Source organism: Bos mutus, chromosome 13 (genome assembly GCF_027580195.1).
Source record: "Bos mutus isolate GX-2022 chromosome 13, NWIPB_WYAK_1.1, whole genome shotgun sequence".
Taxonomy (NCBI): Eukaryota; Metazoa; Chordata; class Mammalia; order Artiodactyla; family Bovidae; genus Bos; species Bos mutus.
The window spans coordinates 21,230,331-21,246,284 of NC_091629.1; the positions used below are offsets into that span (position 1 = coordinate 21,230,331).

The window sequence follows — 15,954 nt, forward strand, 5'->3', positions numbered from 1 at the left end:
CGTTCATACTCTTGATTTTTGGTATATATCAAAATTCTTCACCCCTTTCTTGTTTTTCTTCACGCTGAAATTTCTCTGTGTTCCATTGTTCTAAAAAGAAAATCATTCTAGCATAATAACTCCCCCCACCGCCCTCATATTTTCCCATTTTTGGTAGAGATGGGTTATTATGAAGTAGAGTTACGGGTTTTAAATTTCCACCCATTTTTCATGTATTGGAGGCTCATTACTTTAGGTTAAAGCCTCTGCCTGGAATGCGGGAGTACTTTTAGGGGAGTTCTAAGAGTTTTAAGAACTTTAGAACACACTTTACTTTTAGGGGAAGGGTTCTAAGGTTTGTATTTAATTTTTTTCAACCTTTTTGTCTACTGATTTTACTTGTTTAAAATACCTTTTTTAAACAAAGACTTACGGATTTTATTTTTTGGCGGTGGTGAGTCTTCATTCCTGCACTCGGGCCTTCTCTGGTTGTGGGGAACAGGGGCTGCTCTTTGTGGTATGAGTGCTTCTCATTGCAGTGGCCTCTCGTTGCGGGGCCCAGGCTCTAGGCTTGAGGGCCTCAGTAGTTTCGGCCTGCGGGCTTAGTTGCTCCGAGGCATGTGGGGTCTTCCTGGACCAGGGATCAGATGCATTGAGAGGTGGGGATTCTTAACCACTGGACCACCAAGATTTTGCCACCTGGAATGGACCACCATCATCTTGTTTCACCTTCTAACAAAGGTGAGAAAGTATGTAAGCGCGTTTTTCTTGGAACTGGGAATGGGGGACACCCCAGAGCTTGGAAGGATGCTTCTGGTGTTGTGTGGAGGAGGGCAGGTTGCTGAATGACCTCTGGTAGATGGGGCGAGAAATACCTTTTCTCAAGTGACATTGGACCGTTGTTGAGAAATACCAGTCTATCTGCAGTTCTTAGGACATTTTTGAGTTTGAATCCTTTGGGAGGTTCTCTCTCCCTCCTTTCCTTACTTCTTTTCTTTCTTATTCAAGTATTGAGCAATAATCTGCTAACAGATTTGTGCATAATGGCCTTAGGTGTACCTTTGATCAAATATGGCAGAGAAATGACAGGGCCCCTGTTGCCTCCTCTGAGTTCAGGGCTATACATATTCATAAGGAGGCGAGCTGGGACTTATTTTGTTGGGCCCATGCATTGTCTTGGGCTTCCCTGGTGGCTCAGACTGTAAAGAATTCGCCTGCAGTGTGGGAGACCTGGGTTCGATCCCTGGGTTGGGAACATGCTCTGGAAGAGAGCATGGCAACCCACTCCAGCGTTCTTGCCTGGAGAATCCCCATGGACAGAGGAGCCTGCGGTCCATGGGGTCACGAAGACTGGGACACGACTACGCACAGCACACAGCACATGCATTGTCTTAAAAACAGGTTCCTTGTTGGGTGGGAGCAGTATGTTAACAGCCAAGATGGATCAGGGGACAGTCAGTAGGAGTGCCGATCACTGGAGCTGAGGGCCTTGAGGATGCTCTGCCCTCCTGCTGTTTCTTTCCAGCACCATCCTCATGCTCCAGGGCCGAGCAGTTTTTCTTTATTTTGCAGCCTTTGTGTATTTTTATCAAATGCAGGAAAACACAGGCTGGAATGAGGACAGTTTTCCTTCTCTGTGTTTCCTGTGTGGCCCCAGAAGGCATTTGAGTCTGTGGTCCTCCCCAGACATGTTCTCCGGTTTTCACAGACCAGGTGTGGCCCAGCGCCTGTTTCTGTAAATGAAGTTTACAGGCACAAAGCCACGTCCACTTAGTGACACCTCGTTTGTAGTCACTTCTGCTCTCCTGTGACAAGAGGGTTGCAGTAGAGACCACACGACCTGCGAAGCCTCAGCTGTTCACCTCCTATCTTTATAGAGCCCTTTTGTAGAGAAGGCTTGCTGGCTGCTGGTATAGGCTGGGGTGTTCCATGGGGTGTCCCAGAAGCCGATGAACAAGCCTGTCTGTTTCTCGTTAAGCTGACCTGTGGAAGGAGCAGGGACATAAGAACGTGTGCGCTCGGAGCCTGCAGTTAGTCCCAGAGCAACGCGTGTTCAACCTGCTTGCCTGGCTCTGAGAACACACCTTGTGCATGTGGGGGACAAAAAAATCATAACTCATTCTACCTGAAGTGATTTCCCTTTCCTTTTATTAAATGTTGCATATTTATCAGATTATTTTTATGGCCCAGAAAACACTTAGAAGCAGCCGATAAGGCCCGTATCTGATTGGCAAGGTGATTCCCAGCCAGCTAGTTCTCATCAAGGATGAACCCTCCTAAAAAAAGGGCAGCCTGGTCCACCCGCCTCTTGGTCCTCCCGGGAACGCCCACCCCTGGCCAGGTTGGGGTAGGGGCAGGGACATGGAGGAGGGGAGTTTAACTTCTCAAGGGGCAATAGCCTGGCTTCTGTTAGATGGAAAGGACTTGGGTTGCCTGCTCAAGAGATGATGAGCTGTCACATTCTGATTCTTCTAGTTTCATTGAGGTTTTCATGCCTCTTCCTGTTCTATTATTAACTTACTGAAAGGAAGTTGGGCCCTTAAATACGCCTTCCTGCTATCTTGCAGAAAGCCGCAGTGCATCCTGGAGGACCCCACTCAGGTTAGAAATAGTTCTGCTCGCTTGATAGGTCCAGTTTATCTCTCTGGGGGTTCCTCCGTCTTCCCCTCCCCCAGCCCCTCCACTTTCACACCCTCCCCCGTAGAAATTCAAGCAACCATTTTTCCTAGGCAGAGAGCAGGCCTCTGCCTGGGTGACTCTCAACTGAGGGCAGTTTTGCGCCCCACACGGGGACCTTGGGCAGTGCTTGGAGACACTTTGGGTTGTCCCAGTTTGGTGCATGGCAGGTGGAGGTGCCCCCAAATGATGCCACAAATCCTCCAGTGCACAGGAGCAGGTCCCCACAACCAAGATTGTCTAACCCAAGATGTCATCTGAGTTGAGAAGCCCTTACTCTAGATGCTGTTATCTTTTCCTGTCCCCTCTATTATGTTTCTAGTTGTCTTCCTAAATTTTAGATTTTTTTTCCGCTCTACTTTTTTGCATTAGCAGAAGTTAATTTTTTTTTTAAATTTTTACTGGTGTATTGTTGGTTTATAATGTGTTAGTTTCAGGCACACAGCAAAGAGAAACAGGCACATAACGTATATCCAGTCTTTTTTAGGTTCTTTTCCCGTGTAGTTCATTACAGAGTATTAAGTAGAGTTCCATGTGCTATACAGTAGGTCCTTGTTAGTATTCTGTTTTATGTATTGTTGGGTAGTCACTCAGTCATGTCCAACCCTTTTGCGACCCCGTTTCCTGTAGCCCACCAGGCTCCTCTGTCCATGGAATTTCCCAGGCAAGAATACTGGAGTGGGTTGCCATTTCCTCAACCACTTCCTGAACCAGGAAGATCCAAACCTGAGTCTCCTGCATTGAAGGTGGTTTCTTTATCACTGAGCCGCTGGGGAGACCCATCTATTTTATATATAGTAATGTGTATATGTCAATCATAATCTTCCAATTCATCCCCTGCTCCCTTTACCCCCCGGTAATCATAAGTTTGTTTGGCAGAAGTTATTTTGAATTACAGAGAATGTTCTCTGAGGGGGTCACTGAATCATCAGAATCTCTTTTGCATTCAGCTTCATCTTCTGTGGGGCATAGGGGTGAGAGAAAGTGCTAGGACCCCCGGGTGGGAGTCCTTGCTTCTGGACTCGAGGGGTCAGATGAGTCTTTTAAGCTTCTTTTTCTCATCTGTCCACCAGGACTAGTGATGTCTGCCCTGAGTGCCTCTCTGGGGGATGGTGAGGACAGAGTGAAGATGGCGTGTGTGACAGTGTGCTGAAAAACGTGACACGGACAGAATAGCCTAATGATGATATTATCCGCTGGAAACCAAGTAGAGCACTCTAAATGTTGAACTGAAACAGGACTCAAAAATTACACAATCGCCCTTATGAGTCTTAGCTCTTTTCTTAGTAGAAGTGAGTTGGGAGGCTTAGAAGGATTGATTCATAAAGATCTGCTAAGCAAGCATCTCTGAAACTCTTTATCCAGGAAGGTGGAAGTACCAGGCATTTGGGAGACATTAAAACCTCATAATAAAAACCAGGAGCAAGATGGATGCCTGCAATTGTGATCACTCTCTTCCATTATCCTGGGGGGTCCTAGCTGGTAAAATAAGGAGAAAACTAAAATGATACACGAGTATTAGACATGGGCCGACAAAACTAAGGTTACTTAGAGATGATAAAAGTTTTTAATCAGTAAACTATTAGAACTGTGTATATATAAGTAGTATTAAAAAATCTAATAGCGCTTCTGTGTACCAACAATAACTATTTAGAGACTGTAATGGGAAAATGACCCATTCACACAGCAACAAAAATTATGCAGTCCCTAACCAATGCTTGAAATCTTTATGGAAAGAACTATAAAGTTTTTCTGAAGGACAGGGAAAAGCTTGTTAACAAGGAGGTTTTTTCCGAGGTAGGCATTGTGGCTGTGGCTGCCCTGTTGTCCATGGAATCAAGGCTAAAGTGGGTTGAGTAGCTTTCCCAAGGTCAAATGGGAAGTTACCAGGTCATTTTGAACACATACCCCTAGACTTTCTCATGCTTCCTAAACAAGATTTCTTACTGGTCTCCAATAGGCATTTTCTGAATGACTTTCTTCTGAGGGATTGTTTTCAGTTTCTTCTGAGGGATTGTTTTCAGAGAGTAGCTTTGCCGGATTTTGTAATGTATCATTTAGTTCATTCAGTTCAGTCGCTCAGTTGTGTCTGACTCTTTTTGACCCCATGGACTGCAGCATGCTAGGCTTCCCTGTCCATCACCAACTCCCAGAGCTTGCTCAAACTCGTGTCCATTGAGTTGGTAATGCATCCAACCATCTCGTCCTCTGTCATCCCCTTCTCCTCCTGCCCTCCATCTCTCCCAGCATCAGGGTCTTTTCCTATGCATCGTTAGGGAAGCATTTCTCTTGCTATTTTGGCGTAGGGAGGGGTCTAGCTTTCATGAATTGGCACTTCCAGCTCTTATCTTTCTGCCCTTGTTTGTCTTCAGTAAGAAATGTGGCTTCTCTGCAAATACCAGGGCCTCCTGTGTTTGAGAAGCATGGTTTTAGGAAAGCCTCTTGTTGGCTATAATTCTTTGTGCATTAGGGGTGGCCTTCAAAAAAATGAATGATCATTTTTGGTGACTTATTTCCAAACGGATCCATTCTCCCATGGCCCATTGTTGAAAGACTCCCAGGGCAAATTGCCATACTTGCTTGGCTTTTTACATTTAGACTTCCATATGTTGGACTTAAAAGTGTATTAGCAATATTTGTCATGGTGGCACTGTGTTAATTGCATACGTTGTATGATTCCTTTTAATTCCAACCACAATCCCATGGAGTTAGATGTTATTAACCCCATTTTACAGATGAGAAAATTGAAGCTGGGGGGGTTAAGAGACTTGCCCTGGTCCTGCAGCTGGTAGAGCTGAATTTGAACCCAGGCATGCCTTGGTTTTAGCCGTTGAGCTCTCCTGCTAGGCTGCCTGTTAACTCTCAGACACCAGCTTTTCAAGTCATGGCCTCTTCAAATACAAGATCGAATAAATAAATCTTAATACCTAATGACTTGCAAATTCTATTTTAATATAGAGTAGAGTAACCCCAGATAGCTTTTTAATGAATGTGTGTAATGCTCTGATTTTCTTTTGTTGTTATTGTTGTATTTGTTCAAATTCCTTTTGAGAATGCACATTTGTTTTGAAACCAAACCTGTCTTTCTTGCCTACATTTCAGTCAGAACTAAGACATGGTCCGTTTTACTATATGAAGCAGCCACTCACCACAGACCCTGTTGATGTTGTACCGCAGGACGGACGAAATGATTTCTACTGCTGGGTTTGTCACCGGGAAGGCCAAGTCCTTTGCTGTGAGCTCTGTCCCCGGGTTTATCACGCTAAGTGTCTGAGACTGACATCGGAACCAGAGGGGGACTGGTTTTGTCCTGAATGTGAGGTTAGTTCCTGATGAATGAATGCATTGTCTGCCTCGTTTACTCTCCTTTCTGTTTCTTCCTTTGATATCAAATTTTTCAAATAATCCAAACACAAGGAGAAGAGAAGTTCTTTGCCTTCCCTCTGCTCGGTCCTGATCGTCCCACTTTTTGGGGACCGACACTGGCAGTGGCCTTAGCACTCCAGCTCTTGGAAAGACAATCGCACTGAATATTGATTTTGATTCTTTGTGGGTTTTTGGATCGCTCTGAGATCTTCAGCCTTCTCTGATTCTTCTGGAGTGCGCATTCCAGAAGTTACAAACTTCTACCAGTTCATATGTTTCGAGAAGATCCCGAGCTCTTTTCTTACTTCTTGGATGTTGTTTCCTGCTGCATCACTGAATCCTCGGTAGTAGCCAAGCTGGAAGGCCAGTGTTTGTGTGTCCTACGTGGGGGCCATCTGATGCTCTTTTGCATGCCTCTTAAATGAAGAGGTCCAGGAAGTCCTCTTACGATGTGAGAAAGACTTAAAGAAGGGAAGGAGCCATGGAGCCATGGGAAAAGGCAGTGGGTACGGAACCGAGTCAGAAGCACGCTGGCACAGTGAAGGGAACGTGTATATTTCATTTGTAGCAAAGCCTGAACACTCTTCATGAAAACAATTATGATTTCCACTCTTCTGAAGTGTCTTCTAGTCTTGGGAACATCCATCTGAGATGCTTTTTCCAAATGCTGAAAATAAGAATTTTATCTAGAAAACAAAAATGAAGTGAAACGACAGCAGCAGCAAACAAAAAGAATGTCATCTACAAAGTTATTTAATATGGAATGTCACCTGAATTCAAAGGTACATTGGTATTAGGTCTCAAATGAGGATGCTTTCTATGTAGGAAATGGAAAGTTCTCAGATGTTGATCATGGGGGGAAAAAGGCAAGCTTTAGGACGGTGTCTGTAGTACCGCTTTTGTGTACAGTAAAGGGAAAATCTATGCGAAGAAATTAGGTGTCATCAATATGATGACATTTTAATGGTGTTATGCCCCTAGAATTGCAAAAGATGATCCCTGATTCTCTCTGGGTTACTTTAGACAGAGACATTGTTCAGCAGTGGCCTCCTGTTCAGAGTCCAACCTCATTCTCTGCATTTAATTGTGGAAACTGGAGCCTTCATCTGTTTCCTTTGTCTTGACCATTCCTTCCCAATTGTTTAATAATTTCTCAGCGAAGATAGTGGCTCAGACAGGATACTTTTGCTATAGAGAATAGAGCTTGATGAAAGGCAGCTGAAACCATAGGGATTTATTATCGTGTGTAGAAAGAAGCCAGAGGCAGGACCAGGACAGAGTTTGTTCAGAGCCAGAATCTTCACATTTTGTTGTTGAGGTGATGTGTCCCTGGCCATAAGATGGTGGCTGGAGGTTTTATCACGTGTGGCTAGACAGTAGTCCTCCTGGGAGAAGTGTGTCTCCTCACGTCCCTTTTTATCAAGCAAAAGACATGTCCTTGGGCTCCTTGGTCAGGATTGGCTCACCAGTCCCCAGGCAGGAAAGGCTTGCAAATGTCTGTCTGGCCCCTTTTCAGTCTATATTGTAGGACCCAGGCATTGGCCCCTTTTCAGTCTATATTGTAGGACCCAGGCATTGCCAGCCAGGAGGACTGGGCTGGGGCTGGGAGAGAAGAGGTCTACAGTTGAGTGAGCAACTCAGGTGTTCACCATGGATAGTTACCTGGAAACGAACTGGAGTTCAAACAGATGTGTGATCTATGTCTAAGACTTTTGAGTCCTGGATTTCTTCCAGGAGTGAATGGGCGAGGCGGTCAACTAGAAGACTAGCTGTTTCCGGTTCTGGTAGCTGAACAGTTAGATCCATGCATCATCTCCCCTTCCGAGCACGTCTTGTGTTGCCCTTTTTTCTCAACAACCAACCATGAAAGTTCCTTTTGGAGGATCCGGAGATCTGAAGAATGGAAACAAAATCCAGATTAGTTGGAGAAACCTTGCTTTGCTCTCCCTACACAGGTGATTCAAGAGTGACATCATCCGAGTTGGCTGTTTTTGTTCTTGCTGTTACCTAAGGATTCCACAGCTCTGAGATCTGGTACCAGTTTATATAGCAGAATCTGGTTTCAGACATGTCTTTGATAGGAATTTCTCTTTTCTTGCCCATGGAGGTAGACATGTAAGATTGCTCCTTGGATAGTTTGCTGGAGTGTCCTGAGTGGGTTCACGTCAGTGGTGACGGAGAATGAAATCATACTTATTCGTTCGCTTTCATGCATTAGACTTTTTCTGTAGGGAAGACTGTCCTGCCCCATCCATGATGTCATTGCATCAATGCCTTGTCAGTTTCCTGAAAGATAGCCCAGAACCTCTAGAGGCTCAAGGAAAGTGGTTCATTCATTGTGTGAGGAGAGTGCTCTGAAACCTCCAGTGGCCTTTCACGTCCTATTTTTGAAACCCAAGGTTATAAGAATGACGATTTTTCGGGTCCTTGCCCACCTTCCCTCTTTTCAGATTACATCGCCTCCATGAGCTAACAACACTTCTTAATCAGGTCATCAGTGGATTGGTGTGCTGCTTCATTTTTATCCACAGATCCAGCCCCCAGGTCAAGTAGACTGGAGTCCTTATCAAGCGAAACAACTGGTCTCATTTAGATGGGGATCGTTTTTTATGTGTGAAGTTACTGGAAAATTAGGAAAGGGAAATGAATACATGGGATCGTAGTATTCTTTCCTAACTGGGTATTTGTGTGATTTTGACTTGCAGAAGATCACAGTAGCAGAATGCATTGAGACTCAGAGTAAAGCCATGACGATGCTCACCATCGAACAGTTATCATACCTGCTCAAGTTCGCCATTCAGAAAATGAAACAGCCAGGGGTAAGAAGACACTTCCCCGAAAAAAAAAAAAAAAGACACTTCCCCTTGATACACGTGTTAATGAGAATGGTGGTTTTTGTTCTGTTAACATTTTTGTTCCTTGTAGTTACCTTGGCTTTTCAGACACGTGTGCTTCTTACTCTTTGGGTCTTGTGTGCCTAGATGCAAATCCCTGAAAATTTAACTGGACAGAGGCATTCAGTGAATTCTCTAAAGTGAACACTTTGTGTCCCTTAGGAGTTTAGTCAGAAAATGACTTATGTTAGGAAGCTGGTGGGGATTTAAAATTCTTAGTGGTTGCAAAGTGAAACCTCAGACCACACTAGATAAGGGGGAGTTGTAAAAATTCCATTTCAGTGAGAGAGCTGAGTGCAACCCAGTTTATTTGTAATCAGGGTCTAATGATGGGGAGCCTTCAAGTAAAACTCAACCAGTGAGATTCCTGTAAAGGGTGAGGATTTGCTTAGTTTCTTTAAGTTTGAATTGGGATTTGATGCGCAGCCTTTGCCCTTAGGAAAATCGATGTGAAGGCAGGCCTGCCATGCTCAACTGGCAAGCTGTGTACTTTAAAGCGGTTTCTCTCAAAGAGTCCCAGTTATCATAGCTGTCATTTTGTAGTTTTTTGCAACAGTTGTCAGAAAGATGGCAGTAACATACCTTGTTTTTAAAAATAATACTTTATGACAAGATTATCAACGTTAGGACATTTTTCCTACAGAAAGTTGGGTTCTTTTGTAGAGTTCTTTGGTAGATTTACACGAAGGCACCAGATGGGCTAGTGGTGACCCTTTATGAAACTCTTCAGACTTTGCTTTCTAAGTCAAAGGAATATATGGAAATACAGAATCTGAATGCTTTTAGTAGCCATTGTGGTTTAATTTCTTTAAAAATGTAGAAACTTTACTTTTGAGATTCTATTCTGAAATTGATATCATGATGGAAAAAGTTCAGAGCATGCCTGTTGGGTGTTGCTAAATTGGGAACCCCTTTCACAAAAACTCCATCAACGGAAGCAAAAGTATATAGCCTCATTAAAAATAAAACACCAAACTTTGACAGGAAGAATTGATTTATTTAGATTTGTCAACACTGTAGAATTATAAACCAAAAAGAAAAATCAAAGAAGGTGTTAATTTCTTACCTAAATTGTTTGTTACAAAATCAGGGCAGAAAGTTGCTGATTTTATGGAAGCATCTTTTAAACTGACAAAGCCAAACTTATTCTGGATGAGAAAGAGCTCGGGTAACTGCAAATGGTAACCCATTCACATGCCTTGCTTGAGCACAATTTGGTCGTTAATTAAATCTTATCTGTAAGTGTGTGTGTGTCTGTAAAAATTGTATCTGTGTGTTCCTGGTCATAGTTCCTTGACAAGGGATCAAACCTGGGCTCCTCGCGTTGAGAGCGCTGAATCCTAACCGCTGGGAATTCCCTATATATTTTTTTATTAATAAGTAAATAGTGCCCATTGACAAACCAGGCCTCACATTTTGAACTGATTCAAATAGGGCTTAAAAAAGTGGACTAAGATACAAAACCTTTACTCCAGGGCCCCAACCTCCAGGCCGCGGACTGGCACGCCTGTCAGATCAGCAGTGGCATTAGATTGGAAATAAAGTGCACAATAATTGTAATACGCTTGAATCATCCCCAAACCATCACCTCACGCCCGTCATGGAGAAATGGTCTTCTACAAAACACGTCTCTGGTGCCTAAAAGGCTGGGGACCGCTTTTCATAGTCCCTGTGTTGAAAGTAATTTGGCTCCTAAGAGGAGGAGCAAAATCTCGCTAAGATTTCCACCCATGTGTAAAATATCTGTTGGCACTTAGAGGAACTTTTTGGCATGTCATCTCTGCTACTGCTGCTAAGTCGCTTCAGTCGTGTCTGACTCTGTGCGACCCCATAGACGGCAGCCCACCAGGCTCCCCCGTCCCTGGGATTCTCCAGGCAAGAACACTGGAGTGGGTTGCCATTTCCTTCTCCAATGCATGAAGGTGAAAAGTGAAGGTGAAGTCGCTCAGTCGTGTCCGACCCTCAGTGACCCCACGGACTGCAGCCTTCCAGGCTCCTCCGTCCATGGGATTTTCCAGGCAAGAGTACTGGAGTGGGGTGCCATTGCCTTCTCCGATGTCATCCCTAGGTGTAACCAAATTTCACCGCCAGTCAATTTTAATTATGGGCATTTGCGGTGTACTACAGATGAGCCTCCTTCAGAGTTGAGGTCTAAAGTAACTGATAGCCCATTGTTCTTGTCGATCTTAACTGAAGAGGCCTGGACCTGTTTTTGAGTTTACACTGAAAACAGAACAGATGACAAAACTGGAACACGGCTGGGCCCATGATTATTGATAACCAGGCAGAATTAGAAGGTAAACCACTTTGGAGCTTTTCAAGGGCCTGTTTTGTAGAAAGTTTTAGAACTGTATTTTCTGGAAAGATGTCTCCGTTGTGGAAGTACTGTGTAGGTGTTAATGCTTGCGGTCTTCCGTGGCAGTGACGGGTTTGTGTTTGTGTGTACGCGTCCTTTCTTTTACAGACAGATGCATTTCAGAAGCCTGTCCCCTTGGAGCAACATCCTGACTATGCAGAATACATCTTCCACCCCATGGACCTTTGTACATTGGAAAAGGTGGGCTTCCATCAGAGAGCCCACAGCTGTCGAGATGACTCGAGAGTCGCCCTCACTTGCCAGCCCTGTCTCAAGTTAGATGGCTCTTCTGTGTCTCCCCTGCGCCACTTTCATTTGGATGGAAGAACGCTCATTCCCCTAACGTCTTTGTAACATTTTCCCAAGGATTGCAGTGGGCGTTGAAACCCACTGCTTAGCGCCAAATAGTATTTCTGCTGGTGATTCTAGCCTTTTATCCGAGAAAGTTACAGCTTCTAAGCATTAGTGATTTGATTGATTTGGGGTTTACCCTTCCCTTTCTTTTGGAGGTGTTAATGAGAGCAGCAGGAAGGAATCAGAGAAAATTAAGTATCTGGGAAAACCTTCATGTTAGCAGTAAACATGTGGCTTCTTAGATCTTGACTTACTTCACCGAGAAGGGTATTTCTGTAGTGCCTAACCCTGGTTTTCAAAGGTTTGAACTGAAATTCCATGCTGAAAATTACACTGGTAGCATTTTAGACTGTGTCTGTCATCTTGGTGCTGATTTTCAAATTTTTGGCACCAAAATATTCTTAAAGAAAAGCATGAATGAGGAGAAAACATTACTTTATATTGTGTGTATTGATGGACCCATTCCCCCAACCTCCAAACAGTAAATTCACCCTGCTTTCGAAAATTGCTTACACCTTTATGGTGTTAAAAAAAAAAAAAAGACGTTCCAAAAAGATGAGATTAGAATCCTAATTTCACAAATTAATAGCTTTGGAACTTGGATTAGTTCTTTAACAATACTATACCTCAATTTCTCTGTCTGTAAAATGGGGATAAGAATGGCTTCATTGAGTTTTCAATTATGAGGCTTATGGGAGACTGTACAATTAATAATAAATGTGTAAATATATAAAATACCCTGGTTCATTGGAAGAAGCTGCTTGATAAATGACAGTGCTATAAGATGAGAAGATTCAGGTTAGTGTGATGAATTCAGTGAATGCATTTTTATAGAGTTATAGATCTCAACTGTAATAGCATCTTGGGAAATGAGTAAAAGCATTAATTAATTTGGCAAATGACTGCTAAGAAAATTATGTGGGGACGCAGGTGTTACATGCTGTGGCTTATAGAGACTCACTGGTGATTATTTTCTGTGGCTTTTCTCCCCAGAATGCTAAAAAGAAAATGTATGGCTGCACAGAAGCCTTCCTGGCTGATGCAAAATGGATTTTGCACAACTGCATCATTTATAATGGGGGTGAGTGGCTTAGACGACTCTTAGAAAAGAGAGTATGCTGCGTGTGTTGCCTGTTCTCCTGCCTTTCATTAAAAAAAAAAATGAGGATCTTTTCTCATGCGTCAACCCAGAGCTGAAGAAACTTACGTGTAGATTGCTAATATGTGTGAATAGGGCACGGTGACTACATGCATTTTAGGGTATGAGCTGATGTCCACTGTTGCTTGTGACTATGTGATGCTTTTACCTGTCCTCTTAATTAAAAAAAAATACTTATTTATTTATCTTTGGTTGCGCTGGGTCTTTGCTGCTGCGTGTGGGCTTTCTCTAGTTGGAGGCTACTCTTCGTTGCCGTGCATGGGATTCTCATCTTGGTGGCTTCTCTTGTTATAGAGAACAGGCTCTAAGTGCTCAGGCTTCAGTCATGGTGCGTGGGCTTAGGTGGTCCATGGCATGTGGAATCTGGGATTGAACCCGTGTCCCCTGCATGGGCACGCAGATTCTTAACCATTATATCATCAGGGAAGGCCTCCCTGTCCTTCTTAATGGAGGAATAATTATATAAAATAGAAAGCACAGGTTTTACAGGTACATTCCATGAATCTGACAAATGTGTTCCACCTCCGTAACTCCAACTGCAAATAAGACCCTGAAACAATTCTATCACCCTATTATATCCCAGTTGCCGCTCTCCACTAAATCCACACTCCTCAAAAGGAATTACTGAGAATTAATTCTCCATATTCTAGAATTTGATATCAGTGGAGTCTTGACTGTGTGGACAGAGTATAATATTTTGGGGATTCCCTTCTGTTGTATGTATTATTGCTTTGTTTCTTACTGAGGGGTGATGTCAGTATTGTGTCAATATACAATTTATCCATTTCCTTTGTTGATGTTGATGGATATTTGTATTGTTTTCAGTTTTCGGCTATTATGAATAAAGCCCCCCTCGTGAACATTGTTACAGAAGTCTTTGTGTGGACATAGACTCTCATTTCTCTTGGATAAATACCCAAGAGTGGTATTGCTAGATCATTGAGTAGGTTTGTATTTAAATTATAAGAAATTTTACCAAATTGTTTCGTCAGTTGGTTGTATTATTTTACACTCCTTCCAGCAGTGTATGTGAGAGTTTTGTTGTGCTGTATCATTGCCAACATTTGATACTGTGTAGCCGTTCTTGAAGGCATGAAGTGTTATGAAGTGGCTGTTTTATTGGTCTCTAATGACTAGGTATTGAGTACCTTTTGTGTTTATTAGTCATTATGCATCTTTTGTTGGTAAAACGTCTATTCAGATGTTTTGTTCATTTCAAAAATTGAACTTTTTTTTGTTATTAAGTTTTAGGAGTTTTCTTTAGATTTTGTGTAAAGTTTTGTTAGTTATGTTTTTGTGGATTAAGCCTTCTGGACAGATTGGAGGAGACTTCCCATTAAAATCTCTCCCGTGGGCACCTTTCCCATTGCCCTATCTTCTCCCATAATCCTCTCTGTCTGCCTTCTTGCCTGGTAGATCTTTAAGCGTGTCCTGCCCCATCCTGCTCCTCTAGTCCCCTGCTGAAACACTCCTCTCTCTTTGCCTTGATGATTTTTCCTTGTCCTTCAGTCTCAGCCTTTCAGTCCTGAGGAGTTTTCCTTTGTGACCCAGACCGTATTACATACTTTTGTTAAGGGCTCTCAGTACCTGTCCTTCCGCATGACAGTATTTATCGCACTTTCTTGATGGTGCTTTTTAAATTCTGAGTTGCTCACCAGGGCATAAGGTCTTTAAGGGCCTATCTTGTTTCCTATAGCATAGACTGTTGTTAGCTGATGTTTGAAAAAGGAAATATGAGTGGATGACTATCTGCTTAAAGTACATATTTTGTATTACTAATGTGTTTGCAGGGCTGGGGACGCAGGGATGAGAGAAAGGTATGTATCTAGGCATTGGGAATTTGTGTAAAGGTTATAAAATCAAATACAGAGAAAGGCCAGTAAGATCATATAAACAAGTAAATGAAGCCAGGTAGCAGAAAAACAGTAGAATAAGCCAGGATGACCTGTGCGGGGAGCTGGAGACTGCAGACAACAGGGAACTCCTGCCCACTCTGGAGAGGTCGCCATTGGACACTCCAGTGGTTTATTGGATACAGAGTTTTCTGATGTGAGTTTTCAAACATGTCAGAAATCTAGGTATTTGTGTGTATGAAATCTTTTGCCACCAAATCTACAATTTCTGAAAACATACTGTTCAATACAACATGGCTTTTCGACCTTCTTGTTCTCTGGTTTAGTGCAAAGGTGAGGGATTTAAGAGTTAGACCAGGAGCCATAATCTCAGTTCATTAGCTCAGTGATCTCATATATGTGATGATTCCTGAACCTCGGTTTACTCTTAGGTGAAACGAGACCATTCATGCTTGCTTCCTAATAAGGCTTTTTTAAGGAGTTAATTTCATTGCACCAGGCACACTGGAGTTAGTCAACTAAATGTTTTCTTTTCCCTGGACTCTTCTTCGTAGTATTCCCTGGTGGCTCAGAGGGTAAAGCATCTGCCTGCAACGTAGGAGACCTGGGTTCGATCCCTGGGTCAGGAAGATCCCCTGGAGAAGGAAATGGCAACCCACTCCAGTACTCTTGCCTGGAAAATCCCATGGACAGAGAAGCCTGGTAGACTACAGTCCACGGGATCACAAAGAGTTGGACACAACTGAGCGACTTCACTTTCACTTCTTGGGTTAGGGTCTGGGACAATGGGCAGAAGAAGGCTCCTTTATATATTTATTTATTTTCGGCTGTGCTGGGTCTTTGTTGCTGCGAGGGCTTTTCTCTGGTTGCACAGAGCAGGGGCTGCTCTCTGGTTGAGACGCGTGGGCTTCTCGTTGTGGCGACTTCTCTTGGTGCAGAGCATGGGCTCTAAGGTGCTCGGGCTCAGTGGTTGTGGCGCACGGGCTCAGTTACTCGTGTAATTTTCCTGGAGCGGGATCAAACCTGCGTCCCCTGCATTGGCACGCGGACTCTTTATCACTGGACTGCTGGGGAAGTCAGAAGGCTCCTTTCCACTAATTTGGGCCTTGAAACTATAAAAGCATCTTTCAAATATTAACTTGTGAACTGTTGGGAAACCACCACAAATTGTCATCTTTCAGGGAGTATCTCAGCACCAAAGGCTGGTTCCTGGGAAGAGTCATCTACACTGATGTTAGAAGCCAGACATGTCTTGTTTTTAACCTTTAAAGGGTTACTCCCAAGGGAAAGCAAGTGAAAAGGATGTTAATAGAGGTA

The 15,954-nt window shown here is 43.4% G+C and overlaps 1 protein-coding gene across 1 annotated transcript in view; it reads left to right on the forward strand.

Moving 5' to 3' along the window:
• Positions 1–15,954, forward strand: part of ZMYND8 (zinc finger MYND-type containing 8) — a 123,407-nt gene that overhangs the window by 41,339 nt on the left and 66,114 nt on the right. Inside the window, 4 exon segments of the mRNA XM_070381085.1 lie at positions 5,758–5,976; positions 8,727–8,840; positions 11,380–11,472; positions 12,619–12,706. Of these exon segments, the coding sequence (XP_070237186.1) occupies positions 5,758–5,976; positions 8,727–8,840; positions 11,380–11,472; positions 12,619–12,706 (514 nt within the window).